General features: G+C 40.9%; 2 protein-coding genes across 4 annotated transcripts in view; both read right to left on the bottom strand.

Annotated features, from left to right (window-relative positions):
- Positions 1 to 20731, bottom strand: part of MTMR10 (myotubularin related protein 10) — a 32502-nt gene extending 11771 nt beyond the window's left edge. The window contains exons 1-5 of one of the 2 annotated variants that reach the window (XM_009555327.2): positions 20403 to 20731; positions 18837 to 18897; positions 7591 to 7727; positions 6410 to 6482; positions 4815 to 4957 (exon numbers count right to left, since the gene is read on the bottom strand). In XM_009555327.2, coding sequence (XP_009553622.2) covers positions 4815 to 4957; positions 6410 to 6482; positions 7591 to 7727; positions 18837 to 18897; positions 20403 to 20462 — 474 coding nt within the window. In that variant the 5' untranslated portion in view covers positions 20463 to 20731. Of the gene's footprint in view, positions 1 to 4814; positions 4958 to 6409; positions 6483 to 7590; positions 7728 to 15046; positions 15150 to 18836; positions 18898 to 20402 lie in introns of those variants that run through there. The other variant, XM_054077233.1, reaches the window with a different exon arrangement.
- Positions 20732 to 22106: 1375 nt separating this feature from the next.
- Positions 22107 to 25017, bottom strand: part of TRPM1 (transient receptor potential cation channel subfamily M member 1) — a 93791-nt gene continuing 90880 nt past the window's right edge. Inside the window, exon 30 of one of the 2 annotated variants that reach the window (XM_054077228.1) lies at positions 22107 to 22375. In XM_054077228.1, coding sequence (XP_053933203.1) covers positions 22298 to 22375 — 78 coding nt within the window. In that variant the 3' untranslated portion in view covers positions 22107 to 22297. Of the gene's footprint in view, positions 22376 to 22399; positions 22703 to 25017 lie in introns of those variants that run through there. The other variant, XM_054077227.1, reaches the window with a different exon arrangement.

Here is a 25017-nt window from a genome sequence, read left to right as displayed (position 1 = left end):
TGTTCTCATATCAAACTGAAAAATGTTTGGTATTCTTGCCACATTACAATGGTGTAAAGCTGAAGATATTTAGGCTCAGTCAAATAGGCTGCTTGTTGGAAAGTTCATTTGTTAAAAGCAGTAAACACAATGGCTGTAATTATTTCACAGTAAAAAGGCCATTTCCCTACGTCAGTGTCCCCTGTTCAACCCCTGAGAAGAAAAATAGTACTTTCAAGACAAGCCTTCCTGTTCTCCAACAGGAATTTTACCAAGGATGAGAGCTTCAAAATACTGCTAACGCCCCTGGAAAAGATAGTTTTGAACAGTCATATTTAAGATGCGCTACGATAGCATAGCCCACATTTCACCTCCTTCCCTAAGCCAGGCTACCTGTTCTGTGAGCTCACTGGAAGGAAACCATTTTCCCTTGCTACTGTAATTCCTTTCCCAAGAGACACCTGTAGCAGAGAGTCATGAAACCAGGACCAAATCAAGTCCCATAGGCAAAAGAATTTGTTAATCTTCCTCAGCAGGAAATCTTCTTGGGAGAACAATCTTTCAGGTAACAAGAATTTCGGCCCTAAGCATCGTGCATGTTCTCCCAGCTGCTGTCTAATTGAGAACTGCTTTTTTTGTTATCCTTCTATAAGAATTCCATCTATACACAATACTTAATTTGGTTTGAGTAAGAATAATCTACATGAAAGAGAACAGTACAAGCAATTCAGAAGCTGAAGTAGCTTTTACATATCAGAATCCTTGTTTGTACGAGTATGTGTTTGAAATCTAAGTACAGCTTTCCTAAGCATTAGGAGAAATATTAAAATAAACTGCTATTTTTTTAAGTAGCTTTAGACAAGTTTACTCATGAAAAGTTTTCTTCACCCCCTCCAATCCCATCCCAAAGACCATAAACACGACAATATTTTCCCATGTGTTCCCAGTATCTTGAGATACTACCAGCTTTGTGGTCTGTATAAACAATTAGAGCAAAGTAATACAGAAGTCAGGGGGACTGAGGGATATTAGAAAGTGTCAGGATCATTTGTCCAAAACTTTCAGTTTCATATTATTCTTCATAGCAATTAGGAAAAAATTGTTCTGCTCCATCCCAAGTGTTTTGACATGTGAGGAAGCGGCTAGTCTTGGCTGCACAGGAAAAAAGAGAGAAATCTTTTTACCTCTGTTTTGATTAAGAATGTGTTTTTCAAACTGCTCTCTCACTCATTTTAAAAAGCTTCCTGAAGGAAAAGAACTGCAAGAGTTCCAGGAGAGAAAGGGAGTGAGAAAACGGAGATATATTTAGGAGACAGGAGATTATAGGGTGTGTGCCATTCTGGTGCACTGCCAAGGTCCATACCCATAGTTAGGCAACACACTATCCAACATCTAACAGTCATAAGACCTAAGGCCTCACCTTTTCATATATTTTAATTTTGTAGCCTAATGTCAAGTACTGTAGTGGCTAGAAATTAGCAGGAGTGTTCAGCTTGACTGTGCGATTTTTGGAACAAAAGCATTCCTTTTTCTTTAAGGAATGTGAAATGCTGCTTCTTTCACACTGCCTAACTTCCCCAACTTGCTTAGCCTTGCTTCCCCATCCTCCACTTCCTCCCACACCCATCTGGCTTTCCTTCCTTTGGAGACTCTGAAGCTTTGCTTTAGAAACAAAACAGAATTAAACTGCTAAATAATAATGAGAGCAAGTTTCCATTCCCTCTGCTATTCCTTAACTCTTGTGTCCCAAATATCCATTAATAAAAATGAAGAAGAAACTATTTACTTGACTGATTAATGTCCAGACCATATTTTATTAGCATGCTCTGGCTGCAACTAATGTGGAGGATATTTTTCTAACAGCACCGATTTTTAAGCTTGTTCACAACAGTTCACCCCAAAATAAACTAATTCACCTGAAAATTCAATATGTTCTTCCGATTTGTTTCTGGTTAAAGCTGCAGAAAAAACACCTCTGGAAGTCCTACCAACACTACCCACGTGTCTATATGTAATCAAGTCAGTCGGACTGTCCACAGCTGAAGCCTAACTGCTTTCAAACTTGAATCTTTTTACACTTACTACCAGAGAGACTCAGATACTCTGTTCTAGTAAGGTAGCTTAGTTAGTAAGAGTTATTCTCATTTATGCCCTGTTTAGCAAATACAGACACCTCCTTAGGAACAGATTACATTCTCTTTGCCAATACCAAACTGAATGTTGTTGACTATTTCCGTGACATTAAAGGAACTATTCTTTAAACAAATTCTTAAACTGTATAAATTTAGTATCGGTTCTCCTTGTACCTATTCCATATATTTAAAGCTCATTTTGAAATGGTAATTATCAAGTGTATTGTTCTCATTTCTTTAACTATTGCTCTAAACAGAACATTTGCTAGCATCTGGCAAAAAGTTAGAGATAGTTATAATTCCAGAGTTTAAAGGGCACGTTTCATCAGACACAGATTTCATTTTGACCTACCAGGCCTTTATTACTAGGATGATACTCCTCTGTATTACTAGGATGACATTTAGCTAGAAATCTCCCTGTTCCGCTTAGCAGAGGTGACTGCATTTTTGTAAAGTTTGCTAAAGGACACATTTATAATTCATAAAGCACTAAGATGCAGGTCCCTTGCTTTACAGAACACAGACTGTAATGCTAACTGTAACATCACCTTCCTTTCTGCTTATTTTAAAAACAAGTGAAAAAACATTCGGAAAAAAATCAGCCATAAATACTTCAGAAATTATTTTAATTATAGCCTGCATAATTCACCAGCTCCAACACAAAATCCGAGTTCTGCACTTTCCCAACAATAAGCAACCTAGAAAACCTTCATAAAACACAACACATCCCGTTCATTTTTCATTCAGGAAGTCTTCATATCCAGCTCCAAAATGAGCAAATTTGCAAGGAAAAAAGAAATATAGATGATGATTATTTTGACTTTTCTCAAAAACCTGATCAGAGATTAGGCCCCTCGGCCAAGGGAACAGGAGAAGCCAGAGAGGGTCCAGCGGTGGGGCTACCAAGACATTTATAGTCCTGAAGTACATCTTCTGAAGAAACTGGACTCATGTAGATGTGCAATAATGACACTGCAGGAAACCACTACCAGGAAGTTAGTGATTAATGTTATTAATGATATTATGGAATAATACCATTATTAGAATAATGTTATTATGGAAACACTAGATTAAGTTAACAGAACCTTACCCCTTCAGTAAAATGCTGCTTCTGTGATATACCAAAAGTTGTGTTAACCTACTTGATACATACAAACTACAATAGTTGCCACACAGCTGACATTGGAATCCGTACAACTTTTCTCCCACTCCTCTAAGGAAACCTTCTGATATTTGACATTGGCAACTTTGTTACACTTTTGGTCACCACCAGCACTTACTTTATAACTATACAGATTCAGACCCTTTTGGACCTCTATAGAACTCGCTGCTCTTCCAATCAAAAGAAATCACACCATGGACCATAGAATTATACAAGTATAAAGCAAGTGCCTTCATAGAAATGTTTCACTTTTTGCTCTTGCGTAAGTAAATGCAGCACAAAAAGCGTTAATGAGATGCTGAGTTCATGCTCTCTTTCTCCCTCCTCCAGCCTAATCTCTCTTCTTAGCTGTGACAGCCCACTACAAACAGTTGCTATAAAGATATTGCGGTAGACAGGCTGCTCCAGGGAGATTTCAGAGAAGCCGAGAAAGGAGAATTAACTGCTGAAAGATTGCCAACATGAAAGGTTACAAACAGCAAAGGCAGCAGGCAGGGAGGAACCTAGAAAAGTAGCAAGGAAAGAACAGTCTGTTTCATTACTGGGCTCTTGCCCATGGATCTCTCTGAGGGGGCAAAAGGTGAAGAAGTGGTGAACTGGTTCACCAGTTACTTAGTTGATTACTACAAACAGACTTATGTCTGGGCAGATGGTTCTTAGGATTTACAGGGTTAAGCTCAATCTTTATCCTACTGAGAATGGGAATTCTTAAGCTCTGTGAGCAAATAGGGTCATTCCTTACGAAACAATTGCTGTGACATGCCTGGCTGTGAATTCGTGCCATGGAGGTCAGAGGACCTGTAACTCAACCAACCTATCACACTAATCCAGAGCAAGGAAGCCAGTGAGCTAACGTTGTTATGTAGACTAACCATCTCCAAAACTTATCTAGACCTTACCAGGTTAAATGGCATTCCATGATTTTGTTGAGACTTACAACAACAAGTGTTAAAGCTGGGGAAGGAATGAAATTTCTAGGAATGTACAGACAAAATTTCTCGCTACGAGGCATGCAAGCCTTTGCTAAGAAAGTGTTGAGAAAGAGCACAGTTTCATGTTGATTAGACAAAGCAGTCCTTCCAAGAGCTCGTGGGAGAACTTGCTGTGTGAGGCCAATAAGGAGTGCATATATAACACAGTACACTCTGCCCACAGCTAGATTAACCTTATGAGTTTGAGAAAAGGTATCAAAGTTTCAAACATTTACCATAACAATGTAAAAATCTGTTGGAAAGCTGCAACGTAGTATTCCAATTCCAGTCATAAAAAGGATTTGTTTAATAAACTAGGAGTTTTCAAAAGTACAACAGATACAGCAAGAAATACTAGTTTATCGTATATAAAAAACCCCAAAAAGTTAATACATCACATAAAATTTTTACCTCATAATTTTTTTACACTAAAATCTAGATATTCTCTTCAAAAGGAATACGATTAATTTGCAATTCTCCCCACACACAAAACATAAATGTTCTTGTTAGCACAGCTGTTGCTACATGGAATGACCACAAGGCAAGATTTCATAAAATGATAGATAATACCTTTTTTGCACTTTCCGGACCTGCTTCATCAAAACGAAATCTGACAATACGGAAGTCTTTGCAATAAATTATTAATTCAGTTGGATTAAATTTAAGTTTTTGGTTGGGACCAAGGACCTTCTGCTTCCTCTTGGTGTCATTCACTGTAAAGAAAAGACAAAGTTATTGGACAGTGGTTTTTAAGTACATAACACAAAACTGGCTCAAACAGATACAGCAACGCTGCTACCAGCAGTTTTTCATTTAATACTTATATTTCAGTTGTTCAGTTGGAGCAGAAAATCTAATAGATCCTTCTGCTGATCAATCTCCTTTCAAACAAGTGGCTGAATTACTGTTTCCCATATACCCAGATTATTTTTGTCGAGCATCTTCGCAAACAACGAATTAATGTGCAGTACTCAAGAGCAATTTCTGCTCCCAGGCAGTTAGTTGTGTATGCTGCAATGCCCTTCTGATGCACAGTAACTGGTATATATTAATTTTTTTTCCCTTACATGTATAAAAAAAGTGCTGGAGTTAAGACTTTAATTCCTTTTTTTCTTACACAAAGCTCAAGAATGTAAGTATAGCAAACTGCCAGCTGATCCAGAACTGCACAGATAGGCTGTGTCCCTTGGCTATGTATCTTCTTTCCAACCAGAGAAAGAGAAGTTGTGAAAAGCAAGCATCCCAGAAGCCACAAAGGGTTTCTTTTGTAGTAACTGGGAAATTTGGGCAATGTAGCTGTTGAGTGATTAACTGACACAGCGGGCTGGCTGCAGGTAACCTCTGGGTTAAACTTCAGTACTCCCAGGGAACTCAAGACAAGCATTTCAGGACACCTCCAGCTACTCATGTTCAATATTACAGCCATCTAGAAATCTTTTCCGCAGCATAGTGAAAACCTCCCCTTAATTCCTGTTAGTAAAAGCTTACACATCACTAAATTTAGGGTAAACCTGCATGACAGAAGAATGAAGAATAATTTCAAGTGTGTGGCAGGAAATAATGCCCTCTCCCTCTGAAGGGCTTCAAACCTCAATGGAAAAGCTGAACAGAAAAGGTTCCTAGAGAACTTCCACCATTCTTCTGCTGAAACCACGTTTGTGCTATCTGACTGTTTGGGGAAACAGGGGGAAGTGTGATCTAGAATCTGAGAATAAGATGTCTGCTGTCATCCACAGACTTTTGAGGACCACAAGCTACTTAAGAATGAAACAAGATTGAGAAGTCAAGCACTTACGTTGTCGGATAACGTAGCTATGTGTAAACTGTATAAGTGATGTGCTTCTAGCAATCTAGTGTATTTAAATAGAACACATTCAGAAGCTTGAATATAAAAAAGCTGCTAAGAGAATTTTGTGCTGCTCTAACAGGTGTCTGTCCTAGAACACCTGTTAATTCAGTATTTATTTAAAACCAATACAAAGACCCAAATAAATACATCTCCTGCACGACATTTCAAGACTTGATTCAGTTTTCAAGGCTTTTATCCCAATTTTAAACAGAAGAAATTCTTTAAATCAGGGAAGATTAATGACATAAAACCTAACAAGTGCTTAATTTTGAACTGAAAAGGTTTGAAGTATCATACTTAACTATTTTTGACATACCTGTGACAATCTGCTCAATGCATGTTAGCGGGACATCGTGTTCACCAAGGAGGAGGTTTTTATAATGGAATTTCTGAAACACATGAACTCATAGCCATTAACTGCAGTTCTGCAGTTCACAACCAGATATACAGCACGCTTTGAAGAAACTGATAAAAATCAGGCATGCCCAGACTTTTCTGACATGTACCACCCTTGCCTATTCACAGGCAATCAGAGGTGGTGGAAGCAGCTCTCTTGTGCTGGTGAACGCACAACAATTTATAAATACCAGTGGAGTATAGAAAACTCCACTGCTTGCACTGAATTTACTGGCCTCAAAAATTGCTGGCAGAAATTCAATACAATCTGAAATGTAAAACGTAGGTATAATTAAAGAAATCTCTAACTATTACTGCAACTGTAGAAAGAAAAAAAAATACTAATTCAGCTTTCAGAAATAAGTTTTGCCAACTACTTCATATCGAAACTGAAGTTTTTTAAGTAGCTTTGGTCAAATTCACTAACCATTACTGAATAAGCATCTATCTACTTTCAGAGCACACTTAGTCAACACAGTATTTCTCTAAAAAGCCCAAAATGAAAGTGAAAACTCTACTGAAAATAACATACAGCTCACAACTTGGATTTCCAAACAGTACTGTATGCTGCACCATTCAAAAGCTGACTGTGGTTCTTAGTGTCACATGCTCTGTTCTGGCAAAGCTTGGTTTCTTTCTCCCCTTTTCTTGTTGCTTCATCTGTAACAAAACCTCATTTCACAGTTACTCTGTCCTGCATCAGTAACGCAAATAAAACCTGGACACATTAAAGGCTTTGATGATCTGATGCTTGCCTAGCCAAATGAACATTTGCAATTATCTTCTTCCAGGAGGAACATATAAAATTTACATAATTCCTGCTTTTCCTTTTGTAAACCCACTTCCCAACAAAGCCTCCATAAACAGAGGTAAACAGCTGGCTCTACTTCCATACCAAACTAGCTCTATTCCGACATTCTCAGTGGAGGAACGGAACAGCAACACATTCAGAACAGGACACTGGAACCTCCTAACTTAGCCTGCTTTGTTTTAGAAGGTATCATATTCATATGAGGTAAGAGAGATTCACTGCATTCTAATTAAATCCAAGTTCCTCATCCCATTTGTTGTCACGATGTAGCAATGTGAGTAATAACAAACCTGTAGTGGCATCGGGTCATCCGTAATAAAGGAAATCTTGAAGTTAGTGCAAACCAATTTGCCCCACAGGTCATACTGACTTGTATCTGTTGCGATGCATTTTCTTACAAAATTTACTTCATTTACCACAATTTCACCTAAAATAGAAGGAAGGGGGGGAAAAAGAGAAGCTTTTGTAGATCTTGTAGGTACAACAAGTCTGAATCTGTAGTACCAAGAAACCCCTTACCCGTTTCAAGTTATACACATCTTCTGGGTAAACCTAGAGTTTAACTGACACCATTCAGGGGATAAAAAGAAAACTCGCTTTCCAAAAAAGAAAACACTGTGCAGCTGTTAAAAGCAAAAAACCCAGCACCACTTCTCTTATATCCAGAGATCAAAATCTGCATTTCTTCACTATTAAAAATTCGCTGGTTTGCACACCACTGTCCTTTAATCAAAGACATAGATTCACTTACTTCAGCTAGTATTTATCTTAAAACGGAAATTAGCTGGCTAGTGTTAAGTACTTAAGAGAGTTTTAAGAACATGAATTCAGAATTATCAATCCACATCTAGTTTTGCATTTATAAACAAATTTTCAGGTGATTTCATTAAAAAACCAAAACAAACCACACACACATTAAGCATCCTCACCATTTCAAAGTTTGTCGTCCCCATCTAATGAAGGAGATCAACCAACTCCTTTACCAAAACATAAGATCCAAATGAAGAAAAAAAAACATTATGCTAATTCATCTGGGATAATCTATAACAAAGCACACAGGCAAATGAGACTGAGGACCATTTAAAAGGAAAAAAAAGAATTGCTACACATAATGTTACTTTTTACTTCCACAGCAAAGGTTTCTGAAAGCCAAAGAGCAATTCCATCCTTACTTCAGAAATGAACTTCATCATTTATTTTACTCCTGATGACAGAGCTTTCACTTCTGTCATCAGATCAACCACTTCCTCCTGCTGCTGTCTACCATAAATAGTGTGGGAGTGGAAACTGCATTAAGAGAAGTGTAATTTCACACCAGCTGTAGGGTTTTTTTAAAAAAAAAACAAAACAAAACCAAGAAAACAAACAAGACAAAAGATTGCTAAAGCCTAACTTGCCTGTGGGAGGTTGGGTATTTCTAGTTCCAGTTGCCCAAAACATCACCTCAGAGCATCCTATGCTTTGCAAGAGTCAGTTCTTTGGGTGACAAGAGCAGTAATCAGTTCCCAATGAACACTGATAGAGCTTTGAATACGCCTCCCACCTGTCTCCTTATCTAGAGAAGTTATTTTCCTCAGGTAGTTACCACTGTACCCAAGTAGCCATACATGCCAAGAACTGTTTTGGCCAAATGCTTGAGAGGAAACAAGCCTTTCGCTAGCTGTGAGACCCAGCCTCTGCACAGGCTCCTCACCCTACGCTGTTTAGCTAAGCTGCCCTACCAGCTCTCTTGCCCCTAATATGATTAAGCATCAGCCTGAGAGTCACTAAGAGGAGCAGCTTTTAGTTCAGTTGTGATAAACAGCTACAAAAACTTCTTGGGCTAACTTTGTAGCCTTGAGCTGGCAGAAGGATGCTGAGTATTCTGGGACTGATCAAGATGTAAGGGTACCACTTTCATTGACCTGTGGTTATCCTATATCTGCTTAATCTATGCCAGAAGCGGCAAGAGTTGTGGCAATGCTCTATGGACAGATGTGCTGGAGCTTTAAAGTTTTTTCTCAAACATTAAACTGTGGTTAAAAAAGCTTTTGAATTTAAAAACAGTATCTGATTCTGACAGCTTCAGTAATAACGGTTAAAGTCCAGCCAATTCCACAGCAATTGAAAACATCTTATAATGGGGCACATGAGAACAACAAGCCCTACTTCTGTTAAACAGCGCAATGGAAAAATTTCAATACTTTTATCAGTCTGGCCTGAAACTTCTTAAAGCTCAGGGTTTGGTTTTCTTTTTTTTTCTCCTCCAATAAGCTATTTACTTAAATAACTGCAAAAGCCTGAACTGTACACTAAAGCAATTCCTTCTCACGATGTTAATCTTCAACTATCCAATGTCGCATTCAGTCACATCCCTGTCTGTGAAGCTGCCCCTCTGCACAAAGTCAGTTTTTCTAAACCTAAATAGGGTTTATTCTGCCTCCTCAGCACCCCCACTGTATGACTACACTTCCAACAAAAAGATATGGAGTGCCAAATGCACCATGAAATGAAGTGCAACTTCCATAGGTACTTTTTTCTATATAACATTCTCTTATCTGTTATTCAGTGGAATATTTTTTAGTGTCACATGGGAGACACTTGCTAAAAGCACAAATTGCTATTACCAAACTATTTCAGTATTTGATGCTACAAAACTACTGAAGTAAGAGATCCATTACTGCTCTCATGTGAAGTTCTTCATTCAAATCTACTGCAGTTTAAAACATGCCTGCCACATCATTTTCTTTACCAAAGCCAATCCTTTTTACTTCTGTCTTCCACTCCTCATAATTGTGTGGCTACACTACAGCATGTTAATACTAATCCTATTTTAGTGTGACTTCATTTATTCTCATTTCATCCAACACAAGTGCAGCCCGGATCTTTCGGCCTAGCTTCTCCTTTGCACTCAAGTTCACAGTCCTACCACAGAACTGTCACTTTTGAACCTGCATGTAATAATATGGCAGAGCATGCACGCATATCGATTTCAGCCTGAGGGTTTAAACATTTACACCAAAGCACGAGAAGGTTTGCAATGCAAATGTAAGAAATGCAGTTTTCAAAAGCCTCTAGATAATTAACTTTTTCCTTAAGCGCAGGTTTGGAATTTTATCTTGATCTGGCTTTTATTCCTCATTTGGATATCTATGATGAGCCGTGCAAAAAGGTGCAAACCTTCCACACTTTATTCAAATTTAGGAAAGCAGATAAACAACAAGTAGTATGCGTTGGTCTTACACAATGAACGACTCTTGTATTTGTAGCTGAGTAGGTGAGCTTCTATACAAGTGTCAACAACAGAGCTATTCAGAGATATTACACTGCACATTTTTACAATGTAGCTGCTGCTTTTTTTCCAGTAAACAGTCACAAGCTGTTCCAGACACGGAACAGCAGTCAACACTTCCATGTGACTCCAACAGTCAAAGAATGATCTCAGGAGACAAGCGCAGCTTGTTTCAACTCTGACAGGAAACCAGAAGAAAAATTGCAGGTTGCGGTTGCCACCCTTATACATAAAGCCTAACCATGTTTAACAAGAATATTGCTACACTAAATACGTGGATCACAAAAACAATGCAAGAGACTGAGGGATCTCTAGCTGATACACCTTTCACTTAACACACAGCCTCAGGAACTATTAAACTTCAGAAAAATCCTGCTACACCCCCAAAAAGGACAGGCAATTTGACTGCTTTGTATTTTGGCTGTTAAGAGAAGCCGTGGCACATACTTGATCCATCACAATGCACAACCTACTACTACGCAAACAAAACTCCAAAAGCAAAGCCTGAACGCATGGGAACTGGAGACAACAGAGGCACGACTGAAAATGCTGAATTCTGAGCTCAGCAGAACCTGCAGATCACGAAAAATAACTAAAACATTGTCATAGCTATTTTGTGTCAGTTTTATCACTATTTGTTATCAATAACAGGGCATTAAGTAAGTTTGATAGATCTGAAAAACTAAGCAAGAGCTGCTAGAACTGGCACTGCATTAGAACTCTGTGTCAGTAGGAGACGCGTGTACCATCCTCTCTCACCTATATACTCAAATCTAACGTTTCCCATTATAAGATTCTGCATTATCTTAGCTTTAAATTCAAAAAACATGCCAATAAATAAAGACCTCAAGTAATTTCCAGGTTTTTCAGCTGCTCACTGAAGCATTTGCCAAACCCTTCCAAGACAGCTTCTAGCAGCTTTGCTGCCTATGAATACAGAAGGAATACAGTGGAACAGCGTATCTTAAAACCTCAAGTTTTCAGGGCAGAAAGTTGCTTGAATAGCATCTAGGATCATAACCTCTTTAACACAGAAGGTCAAACAGACTGAACAGTATTCAACAAATCCAATGATTCTGACTGAATATAAAAATGCTGCACGATGAAATCAAGTAACGGAGCAGCTTACAAAGGGGTATTTATGCTGTATTGTATATCTACACACACATACACGTTGATACATACAGAGACAGAGCATGCACACACATGCATATATACATATGTTAAAATGCTAATATACAATATTTCTAGCACACTAAGAACAGGGTACTTGCTAGAGGCAATGAATTACTGAAATAGGACTCCATATATGAATAATGCAAACACCACAGACTCCAGAAGTATGCAGGTACCCCCACACATTGCGAAGGGAACTTTCTCAATGCTGTACTAGAAGGGTAAGAACAAATTTATTACTGTAATCTTTAATGAACGCTGAAGTTCTAAATAAAATCTGAATGTTTTGTTTACGTTCAAGGTCTAGCAGATATAAGGACAGCAAAGAGTATTAAGCACTTAATGCAGCCATGTAATTCCTACCTAATTTCCCCTAAACCTAGCAGCTGAATACACTTAGAAAACTAAACTCTGGTAGTGATTATGCCCAAATAAGACAACAGAAAAACAGCCTGTTTATGTGAAAGACAGTCTAAAAGGCTTACAACAGAAAAGCTGAAGTTAATTCAAGTAGCCATTTAACCCTCAAAAATGCACATTAATGAGTTCACTTGTATCTAGAAAGATCTAAGTCTAAAACTGCTACCAAAAGGACTGGAAAATAATTAACTTTAGTAATTTTCTAAGTTAGAATTTCCAATAAAAACTTCATTAATAAGTAACTGAAATCCAGAATATCTTCACCCATTTGGCTGCCTTTTCTTAGCTGTTCTCTTGTAGAGAGAATACAAAATTGTATGACTTTATTAGTATGCGCCAAGCATTTAGATGTAAATGTCTCTAATCCACTACTAAATGAATCTTCTGTTCAGCATGCTCAGTCACTTCCAAACTTAAAAAAAAAAAAAAAGTATTTTTAAGCTCATGAAATCATCGTCCTTTATCTTTTTTTCTGATTTTCATGAGCTCTTGTATTATATTTAAGGTTTTAAGGTATTTGATGATGAACAAAGCTGCACACTAACGTAGATATTACCCACATTTTTCTTCCCAAAAACTATTCTCCAGTACCTTCACAATTAAACAGACTACATTTAACTTTCTGTACCTCTGCAGAAAGCAAAAAAAAAAAAAAATCAAAAAAAAAATCTATGTTAAAAATCTTTGTTAGACACATCAGAGAATTGATGCAGTTGAAAATAATTCTACCCATGCATTTTTCTTCCTTTTTGCCAGTCCAGATTTCACCTGAATTGGCTTTCTGATCTGGCTTATTCTTTGGTTGTATAAAAAAGTGTCAGCATCAAGTAGGTAATGCGAACACACACCCACGATGAGAAAAATGGAATAATAAACACCTTCTCTTGGCATCAGTATATATTTTTAGGCCAAATTAAAACAACCACCCTTCCAAATCTTTTAGCAATGATTTGGTGAGAGTTTTGTAATATGAACAATACAGAAGCCAGTGAAGACAGAGTGTTTTTGTATTTTGCATGGTTTTAGTCTGGCTGTATAAACTACAGATTCCCAAAGCCTGACTTTTCCTAAACAATCTGATCAGTAACAATTTCAGGGCTCTGGTTTTCCACCTGTTATTTTATAACTATTTCACAAATACAGATGCTGTTCTGAATTTGTAATATATTACTGGGTTTAGCTTAAATTACTCAGGTTTGCCTTAATCAATAAATCAATACAAAACCACATGTTCCTTAGAAATTAGTTTGTTAATACAAACCCACATGTTCCTTAGAAATTTGTTTGTTGAAGGCTTACTTCATTGGAAGCAAATACAACTGCCAGGAGACAAAACACTCAGTAGTTTGGTCCACTGACAATTTGGAATCTACGCTAACATTTTATTCCCTTTCTGGACTTTTAATGACTTGTGCCATTAATTATATGTGGGTCAGTGTGGGCAGAAACCAACTGCTTTAGAACCGTTTTGCAGAAAGCTTGTGCAGAAACATTAAAATATTTAATCATAAAGCATGTTCATCCTTTTACCTTTAAAAAAGGATTTTCATATTGCCTACAGCTAATCTGTCACAAATAGGAAAAGAGTTGGTAGATATTTACAAATACTTCAAATATATTACAAGTTGGAACCTTCAAGAAATGTCCTCTATGCATTCATAACAAAGAGGGCAGAACAAACTGACTCCATCCAGTAAAATCCACATGTAAGAATCTATCTAGAACTTGCATTCCACATGTAGACTGCCTTAGTAGTACTTATATCATGCCAATCCTTAAAAAAAGCAAAACCAAAATCACAACGAGAACCCAAAGCCTGCCTGAAAGTTTACTTTGAGCCAAACAAACAAAAAAGCTATAACAGAAAACAGTACTTACTATATACTTACTCTAAGTGATGCCACATTTATACTAAATATAAGTCAAATGCTTGGTTCATTTTAAAACCTCTTTCAGGATGAAAGATTTGTTTGCAAAACACTGCTGCTGTTTCAGATTTCAAATCTAGGATTTGAAACTCTCGATTTATTTAAAACTTCCAGTAATGACACTGGTGTAGAGAAAAAAAATTTCTACTTCGGAAAAGCTTTAGAGGACTGTCTTACTTTACAAGTTGCCATTCTGATTTTCCTGTCTGAAATGGCCATTCTGAAACGTTAAAAACGATTTCATACTCTTGAATGACACTGATTTCTGAAAACAAGTGGAAATTACAAACCTACTCCACTTACTTGTCTAATACCACACACATTAAAAACAAACAAACACTGACAGTAATATTTCTATTTCAAATAAAAAACCTGATGCAGGGAAAACCCCCTAACCATGCAATATTATGTCTTAATCAGCTGCACAATGAGGAAGAGCCTTGGCTAGCACACTGCAACACTGAGAATGAGAATCAACAATCAAATATTCTTTGGAAACAATCAGAAACTGACTTCATACAGGTTCTGTTCCATTATTATCAGCACTGATAGGCTATCGCTATTCACCTTCAACAGATGAGCATCCTTAAGAGATCAAGGAATACCTACTTCAATATCAATAACTCATTCCAGAGACACACACAGAGAAAGACACAGACATTAGCAGCATTACTACTCTTACCAAGCAAGTAAATAATAGCAGTTTCCCTTTTGAGGTGTGAAACCAAAATGATTGCCAAGGCAAGGCAGACCTGACAAACCTCTGGGGTTACGCAAGAACCTCAGTAACGCCATCCCTACTCCCTACCCCCCTGCCCAGTCACAGTGCAGCCATCATGCACTCACACTGCAACGTCATGACTTCTGTTCACCAGCTCCAGGGCACCACAACACGAATGGAAATGCCAAGGAAGAGCTGCAGGGGTCCAAACCAGTCAGGAGTGAACATACCTGGGCTACCAACACACAAGGGTGCCTCACCAAAAGTGCACTCTCCTTCTCTTGTCACAAGATGTGCTGCAGCTGCTCTGGAACACATGACTTCACGTACTAAGGATTTGCAGAAAGCAGGGAAAAAGAAATAGACAAAGAGCTGGGAGCTAACTTGCAAGAGAATCAGACACTTCTAGAAGATTAAAACTTTCCATGATACAGACTTAAAACCCTCCCACAATTAGATTTCCAGTCAGTTGCCTGTCTAAGGGCAGATGTATACAAAAAAGCAAGCCAAAACCAAAAAGCAGGTGGTAAAGCCACTTCAATTGGCATTATTAGATGAAAGTTGAATATATCCAGTAAACATGATATATAATTCCATCTCTATGAGAACACAGCACAAATGGAAAATGTTCAGAAGTAATCAAAAGGATTACTCAAGATATGGAAAGTCTCCTTCTAGGACCAACTAAGACAACTAAGCTGAGGGAAGCAGAACAGACTGGACATACGACACAAGTCTAAAAAACACAAATGCCATGGAATGGAGTAACATGGCTTGATATTTGCAATATCATCCAAGAACTAGGATTTATTCAGATAAACCACGTGCTGGTAAGATCGGAACAAACAAATAAAGGTAGTTTCTAACAGTATCTAATTAAATTGCTGAAGCTGTGGGTGATAGATGTTTACATGGCTATACAAAGGAACGGATAAATTCATTTCAGAACAATCCAGTAAGAGGAATTAAATATGATTGCTCTGTCTCTTTGATGCTCTGTAATCCTCACTTGGATCCCCCCATCATGTTACCCTAAGAGGAAAGCCCCCATGCCACACACTGGAGGAAGCAGGGAAGGCAGAAGAAGCAGCAGGAAGTGTCAAGTGTCCTTTCTTCTTCCTATGGCCTGCTGGCAGCCACTGTCAGCAAGAGGTGACATCTGACCCGGTCCAGCGGTACTCAGGACCTGCTTACAAACCCACCACAGCTGTGGTCGCACATTAAGGACGGCACTGGAGTCGACTCCCACGATCTGATCGTGAAACATGGTGCAGACACAAGAGGCTACAAATAACTGTTTGGCAACAGCAGCTCACCACCAATATTCCTTTAACCTGCCTTAACCTGAGCAAGTCTTAAAGATAAAAAAATACTATTCTAATTCAGTTCACAGTATGCACTTTTAAAAACTAAAAACAGTTAAACCACTTCTAGCAGCTTTCTAAAAGCCTAAAAGTAACAACTACTAACCTAAACTACTAGCAAATCCATATACTGAGCATACACATTAAAACAATTGCTACAAGTGCATATTAAGATTCAGGAGGAATAATCCTTTTCTCACACTTAATCAGTTGTTCCATTATTTACACAAACTCGCGCAGAACATCCTGTGTAAGCTTTTCACCTAAACCCCGGCGCGGCACAGCCTGCGGTACAGACACCAGGCTGGTTCATTACCCACTCATGTGCCACACCCCTCCGCACAGTGCTTTGCCATCCAAATCACAAAAACATGCACCGCTTTACACTCCAGTTACATTGTAGGGGTAAATTGGTTAAATTAAATTGGTGTCTCAAAAACGCTACAGAGTTGTGTAAAATAGACTATGATTGACTACCAGAACAAAACACTCCTTCAAGTTTAACAACTTTAAGTTCATTCTCCCCCAAAGCAGACAAGCCAATTTCCCACCAGCCAGGCAAGGCACTTGAACAGACTGACTGCCAGACTACCTGCTCTTTCTATTTTTTTCCTCTTTGACATGCTTATAAAACAAGCTATGCAAACAAACAAGGGAAAAATGAAACTGTTACAAGGCCAACTCTTCAACTAACTCTGCAAAAAGTCTTGATCAGAGACTTACCCTGGGAGAAAAGAACTAAAGAAAGAAAAAGGAAACATTTTTATGACTCATCTTAAACCTATGTCATGTGTTTTGGAATGAAATACTACTAAATTCTATAAAATTACTTGCTTTTCCCTACTGTAGTATCAGTGTTGCTACTCATAACCAAGGTTTTTACTTGCTTTAAATGAGGTTTGTTGCTGTTCCTAACACACGGCCCTCCTCAGGGCGCAACCCCCCAAAAGCTGAAGAAATGTGCCTCTATTGCTCTGGGCACCACAGGAAAATTTAGAAACAAACTCTACAGCTTAAAGTCTGATTCCAATGTAAATTCCATTTTTATTTTATTTTTTAAATAAAACACTCCTCATTTTGTAACTTGACTCATATTATTTCCATGTCTGGAACTCCCTTTCCTAAGCTCCACTGTACAGAAATACAAGTTAGACAGTAGGGTATTTAACTACTTTGGAATTTCAATTTTTAGTAAGCTACTCCCTCTAAGTGCTTACGTTTTAGAAATGAAAAGCTTAATACATCTACTTGCAGTTTTTGAAGATTACTAACGCCAGTAACTGCTTGTGCTAATACAATTTAATGCCAAGAGAACTCCTTAAAAGCTCCACCGATTCAAGAAACATAATAAACATTCAGCTGCTCAGTTTTAACCCTGTTCCTGAGAGCAAAAGCAATTTCACATATCTGCTAAGGATAGGATATTAGGAATTCCATACTCAAACTGTACTTGTGAGGGAACAAGTCAGCCCTAATTTAATTAAATGAGTTGGAATTTGGCCAGAAACTTGGGTTACAACAAATCGAAAAGCCAGGCTAACAGTACAATGTGTACTTGTTTACACACTTTTCTACTGCACCCCTTGATGACAGAAACAAAAAAAATGTGTTTAAGCCAGTGCTTAACTTTAAACAGGAAGAGTTTCACTTAAGTCATTTAAAGTAAGTCACTCTGAACCCCACCCTCACAGAGACTGATGGTCACAAAATGAAGAGATTTTGTCAGAGTTACTCTGTGGCTGTACAGAACAGTGAACTTCATTATAAAATAATTCAAAACAACACCTCAGAACAATAAGGAGGTGAAAATTTTAATTCTGTAGCGAGTCTTTCAATTGGTTTCTCTATAACCTGGGGTAACTTAGTACAAATGCTCCAAGAGCAAAAAAATCCTGATCTTAAAGATAGCATAGACAAGGGAAATTATGCAAACGTGGGATAACTATAAGCCAGTTGAGAAAAACAAACCCAGTCAGCACCATTTTAAACATACTCCAGAGTTTCACAAATAAAGAATGAACCACGCTGCAAAAAGTTACCGTGCAGAAGCTATTTTCTGTAACTGCTCATGGATGCGTCCCACAGAAAAGGCAAGATGTGTTATGCTTTGAGAAAAGCCATCTCATATTGCCTTGCATTTTCTGTGGAATGTCTCCGAGAAGAACACGCAGTCACTTCCTTGTGAGTCAAAAACCCTGGATGAATATCAACTGCAACATAACCAACAAGATGCCAAGTCGTAAGCAGAAGTTTTACAAGCATAGAAATATAACTGTATTTCAAATACCAAGCAACTTTAGCAATGTATTTTAGGATATTCATGCCTCAAGCAAAACGTGTATTATTCTGTTTCAAAAGGAGTATCAGGCAGTTGTTATTTACTCTTTCAATAAAACCTCTTCCATAATTTTTCAGTCTCTTAAGCTCAACGTGCCTCACTGGATCATATTAGATATCAATTAGCGCTGCTTAATTAACAACAGTCTCAAATGAGGAAGTGACAGGAATAATTTTAAGAGTAACTTGTTTATTCCATTGATCAATAATTACAGAAAACAGACAAAACTATTTATATTTTATCAATTCTATTATAATAAACCAAAGGCTTAAACAGATCCTAGTGGAAGTATCCATCAAATTCCTGATTTATACCTACCTGGCAGAAGTACTGGTTCCAGTTTTTTAATCCTTGGTTCTGCTGCCATGTGGTCTTCAGCCTGAAGGAAAAAAATGAGGATTTACTTCAGAATCAGAACTTTACAGTAACGCAGAAGTCTGATTTAATTGGGCAAAGCAGTAAGTTCTTTTAACTTAAAAAGCTAGTCTTAAAGAGCTGGGATCCAATTACAGCAACTGTTTTCTGTAAAGATACTAAACATTTCTGTGTGCATCCAGCTTTGTGCCAGAAGAATAATATAATATCTAAAGTGCTAGTGTTTAACTAATCGTGTAACGTAGGCTACAGCAAGTCACACAGCGAACAAAAAACAGTTTGGCCTGACATTCCATAAAGGCTCATGTCGTACAACAGACACAGGCACTCAGGTCTGCAGAAAATTCTCTACCACCTTTTAACACACAGGAAAAAAAAATCTCCAAAAGCACACGGCCTAGAACACGCATATGCCTACTTGCATTTTAGTTCCAAGCATTAAAAATCATAGAATCATTAGGACGGAGAAGATCTCTCCAAGGACTCATTTTGACGTTGTTATGAACTTCACAGCAGTCAAAACCCTTGCTAATTTGGAGCTGGCCCCAGCCCTGCCTGCCCTCGCCTTTGGGATAGGAAATACTACAAACAGAGAGGATGACAGAAGAAAAGACATCTGTTCATAGAATCATAGGATCACTAGGTTGGAAAAGACCTTTGAGATCATCAGCTCCAACCATCCCTGTCCACTAGTAAATCACGTCCCCAAGCACCTCACGTAGCTGCTTTTTAAACCCCTCCAGGGATGGGGACTCCAATATCTCCCTGGGCAGCCTCTGCCAGGGCTTGAGAAATCCTTCTGTGAAGAAATTTTTCCTCATGTCCAATCTAAACTTCCCCTAACGCAGCTTGAGGCCATTCCCCCTTGTCCTATCACCTGTCATTTGGGAGAAGAGGCCAACAGCCACCTCTCTACAACCTCCTTTTAAGTTGTTATAGTGCAATAAGGTCTTCCCTCAGCCTCCTTTTCTCGAGGCTAAACAAACCCACATCCCAAACAGTTTCTCCTAAGACTTGTTCTCCAGCCCCTTCACCAGCTTTTGTCTCCTCTGCACTCGCTCCAGGACCTCAATGTCTTTCTTACAGAGAGGGGCCCAAAACCACAGGATTCAATGTGCAGCCTCACCAAGAAAATACAAATACTTGTATAAAAAGACTAGAACCTTCAGTGCAATAAGCTCAACGCCTGCGGTTCCCACACCAGCAGCGGCACCATCGCCTTCCGGGACCACGAACATCCAGAATGACTCTGGATCGACGTTTCACTTTTACCAAGGAATGGTGAGAAGGGAAAATGAGCCACTGCTTTAAAAGTGCCGCTGGAAGAGGCGAAAATAAAGCAATAAAACCCGCGTCCTGTCAAGCGCGCGGGCAGAGCGCACGAAGAACCCCTGTGGTTCTGCGGGGTTCGCTGGATACACAGCATAAAGCGTCGCAGAACAGGCAGAGGGGCAGAAAGGTTCGGGCTGAGGGGCCCTACCGCCCCCGCGGCCCCCGGCGCCACCTTACCTGAGGCAGCGGCAGGAGGTACGACCTGAAGGTGGGCTTGGGCTGCTTGAGAGAGAACATCGCGGCCGCGGGGCCGGGTGCGACGCCGCCGGTCGCGGCCTTGGCGCTGCCGCTCACACGGAGGAGGAGGCCCCGCCGCGCCCTCCTTCCCCAAGGGAGGAGCCACCCGCCTGGGCAGGCCCGGCCTGCGGCTGCCCCGCGCCCTCATGGAGCCTCCGCGGCTCCCTCCGCCTCCCCCGCGGGACCGGCCGCCCGCCGGCCCTGCGCCTCGCTCTCTACCGCGGGCGGCGCGGGGGGGCGGGCGCTGCCGGGGCCGCCATCTTGGGGTGGGCGGGGCGGGGGCGCGGCGGCCATTTTGGGGCGGGGCAGCCATTTTAGGGGGCGTGACAGCCATTTTAGGGGCGTGACGGCCATTTTAGGGCGTGACGGCCATTTTAGGGGCGTGGCGGCCATTTTGGGGCGTGGCGGCCATTTTAGAGGGCGTGGCGGCCATTTTAGAGGGCGTGGCGGCCATTTTAAAGGGCGTGGCGGCCATTTTAGAGGGCGTGGCGGCCATTTTAGGGCGTGGCGGCCATTTTAGGGGCGTGGCGGCCATTTTAGGGCGTGACGGCCATTTTAGGGGCGTGGCGGCCATTTTGGGGTGTGGCGGCCATTTTAGAGGGCGTGGCGGCCATTTTAGAGGGCGTGGCGGCCATTTTAGGGCGTGGCGGCCATTTTAGGGGCGGGACGTCCATTTTAGGGGCGGGGTGGCCATTTTAGGGGGCGGGGCGATCACGTCGGGTCTGCCAATATGGGGTAGTTGGTCCCGGTGTGGGGATGGGTGTGGGGGGGGCGAGGGTTGTGTGTGTAAGGGCAGGTGGTTATTGTCGCCCGGGGCTGCAGAGCAGCTGTGCAAATGCAGCTCCATCCTGAATCCCAGCTCTTCTCGCTGCCCTTAGGCACAAGTGTGCCCCATTCCAGCCCCACAGTGTGCACAGCCCCCGTGCTGGCGGCTGGAGGCGGGCGCAGATCCGACACCCGCGTCATTCCCTGTCCTTAAGCTTCCCAGGCACTCATGGACTGCTCGCTTGAGCTTCTCTAGCACGTGGAAATAACACAGTTACTCGCTTCAACTGCCAAAATCTAACAGTAGTCAGGCTGGGAGGGTTGGGGTTGTTCAGCCTGGAGAAGAGAAGGCTCCCAGGAGATGTCAGAGTTCCTGAAGGGGCTGCGGGAAAGCTGAGGAGGGGCTGTTCACAAAGGCTTGTGGTGACAGGATGAGAGGCAATGGTGATAAACTGGAGAGGGGCAGATTTAGACTGGACAGAAGGAGGAATTTCTTCACTGAGGGTGGTGAGGCCCTGGCCCAGGTTGCCCAGGGAAGCTGTGGCTGCCCCATCCCTGGAGGGGTTCCAGGCCAGGCTGGATGGGCCTTGGGGAGCTTGAGCCAGTGGGAGGTGTCCCTGCCCATGGCAGGGGGGTTGGAACTACATGATCTTCAAGGCCCCTTCCAACCCAAACTATTCTTTGATTCTGGCAGGTAGGAAACAGAAGAAACAATTTGCTTACAGGCCTTGGCACCCATAAAGGTCCGCGTTGCAGGTGTTTATGTGCACCAGCTGCAATGAACTTGCCCTCTGCAGTGGAAAGGCCTCCTACAAGAAGCACCAGTTTGGATGGAAGTCTCATTTAATTGAGAGATCAGTTGAGTCCATCGGCTGCGAGACTCAAGGAAGGGGGGAGAGCCTGGGCTCTCTAGGCAGTCCAAGCCACCGAGGAATTTGTTTAGCCAAGGATCGGGTAAACGGCCAGGCTTGTCCAGAGTCTGAAGCCCGGTGTGATGCAGTGGGCAGGGTAAGAAGCTGTTTCCTGTGCCTGCTGGAGCTCCCCTGCCACGGTGGCACCGCAGGCGTGGTTCACTGTGGTATAGGGGCAGGAGTTAATGGCCAAGAGCTGCCAAACTCACTGCTGGGATTTGGGCACTGCAGTCTCACCTTATTAAAAACCATGGTTTTGGTCAGCATACAGCATTTTCTGTACCAGCTCCTATGCAAAGTAACATCAGTAACTGCTTGCTACAGCATGGCAGTGTTGTAATACAATGGTGGCATAAAACAGTAAAGAACTAGAAGACTCCAGAAAAAGACACATTTTTCAACAAAAAATAACATGTGCAGCACCCAGCATCAGCTCCTCTCCTGCTGGTGACTCACTCCTTTCACAAGCTAAATTCTGTGGATGTTTAATAAGTGAGAAATACTGCAGGGCATGCCCTCAATTTTATTCTTCTTTAAAGTTTTTTGTTCATATTCAGAACATCGCTGAAAGGAAATTAAAATCAGAAAAGGAGAAAGAGAAAGCGAGGAGATGAGGAAGACAGAAGCTGCCCAAATCAACTAGGCTTGAAATTGCATATAACAAAATTGCCAGTAATATTAAAAATTACAATTATTTATACTACATCAGAATTAGAACAGCATTTCTGCATCAGCACAGAGCCTTCTGAGCAGTGGCTGCAAATGCAATCTTACTCTCTAGGGAATGAGCATAGGATAGCACAAATTTCCCTTAAGGACTGAATTGACATTTAAATTGCAATACTGCTCTGGAAAGGAACAAACAAAATCAAACCTAAGCTCTCCGTAAACAAAAGATCACAAGATTTGTGAGGGTGGTTGTTGCAACTGGTCGCAAGTTGCCCCTGGAAGAGTTTTATGCCAGTGGGAGGAAAAAGCGGATTTGGCAGAAGCGAGTATTTTGGAGGAGCAAGTGCATTCTGTCACAGCTTGAAGCAGGATACAAGCAGGAGGTGCAGACAGGCAGAGCAGGTCTGGCAAGTGAGGAAGGACGGGCAGGCAGGGCAGGGCAGACAAGGCAAGAGGGCAGGTCAGGCTAGGCAGGCAAGATGGGGGGAATTCTCTCGATCCCCTGACTCCTTTTTGGCAGTGCACTGCCTGCCCAGCTCCTCACTCACTTTTTTTTTCGAACAGTTCTGCTAAATCAGAGGTTTCTGAGAATGCCTTTGTTCTAGGAGAACAGCCCTGAAAGACTGGTGGGAAGCTCGCTATGCAACATAGCCGGCTGAACTGAAAAGAGTGCAGATACCTATTTTTATTCTTCTTGATTCAAAAAAATATGGTTTTGTACTCGGGTGATACGGTGATATCTCCTGTGTGCTAGACTGACCAGGACCTTGCCCACTGCCATGTCCCTCCTAGAACCAGCTTGGCTTGTTCTCCTGGTGGTGTCACACCCCATATGCCTGTGGCATTTTCCATGGGGCCTCATTTTACACGCAGAGCAAATTGTTTGTAACAGTGAAGATAATTATCTGCTTAGCTATGGCTGTGGTGCACAACGTGCTGCATGGCAGATAAGGTATCTTCCTAAAAGTTCTGGTACAATCTCACACAACAGCTCTGTGTTCAGGGAAGTGCTTTGGTTTGTGCAGTGCGTGAGGGCTGAGGTTAAATCAGAACAGATTTTCACAATGGCCCCTTTTGATCTCTCTGCACATTACAGAATGGCTTTCATTTGATTCGTTCAAGAACAGGTTAGACCACCATCTGCCACTGATGGTATCTACACTGCTGAACTTGTCTCAGTGTAGATTATCTCTTCCAGGCCTGTATTTCTATGGGAACTAAAGTATTTTCATAGCTTTCCGAAGAATGGTTCATGGTTCAGTGATTGGTCTAAACTCCAAGACAGAGCAACATATGTGTTGTCTGATTTCACACTATGTGCTCAAACAGTGACACATCTGCAAACTCAGGGATTCACTGATGAAAGTCTGTTCTTATTTTTCACTCAAAGTGTTACCACTTATCACTTTCTCTGGACACCTCCTTGCTTGTGCACTTAATAGTTTGCACAGCCGCATGACCACAGCCTGCACTCAGAAGTGTGGGACTTTGCTGGGGACCTGTGAGGAAGCCAGGCCTACGGGTCTGTGTAAACCCTGACAGAGGAAAAACGTTATGCCTCAAATTTATTAAGCAGTTGAAAAAAGAAATCTCTTTCCGGAGTGCCCTTGATGAAGATCCAGCAGAAGAATATTTAAAGTGTAATTATTTACATGAAAGAGCAACTTTGATGGTCTAAACAAAATAGGTACAAAAGATATTAAAACTATACAAAGGTTTTAGTTTATTGAGGTATCTCTGGGAAAAGGCCTCCTTTTCAAGGCACATCTGTGAAGCGGAGGTAGCATTCTCAATGTGGAGATTTAATGACGTTGAGCTTTGCAATGTTACACAAGGGTACTTTGCTTGTTAATCATTATGTGGGTATTATTTGCCTAGAGTTATCTGGGACTGTTCATTGGTAGAGTGTTCCACCTTGGCTCGGGTTGTTTTACGTAGACGTTGTAATAGTGACTATCAGATTATTAGTGCTCCTAACCTAGAATCCAACCTTTGCCTGTGGCCATTTTTGAAGGCCGTTGGTCTGCTTGGATAATAGCAGTCCAAATAGTGCAAGAAAAGGGAGATGCTTGCATCTAGAATCGTGCAGGATGAAGCACTGCGGTTTCATAGGGGTTTTAATGTGGTAGAGGTAAAAGAGGAGCAGGGAAATGAAATTATGCAACTCCTTTTTCATTAACACTAACACCAAGCAAAACATGAATACAGGT

This window comes from Cuculus canorus, chromosome 12 (genome assembly GCF_017976375.1).
Source record: "Cuculus canorus isolate bCucCan1 chromosome 12, bCucCan1.pri, whole genome shotgun sequence".
Classification (NCBI taxonomy): domain Eukaryota; kingdom Metazoa; phylum Chordata; class Aves; order Cuculiformes; family Cuculidae; genus Cuculus; species Cuculus canorus.
The sequence above is the reverse complement of the archived record's forward strand: the minus strand, read 5'-3'. Positions and strand labels throughout refer to the sequence as shown.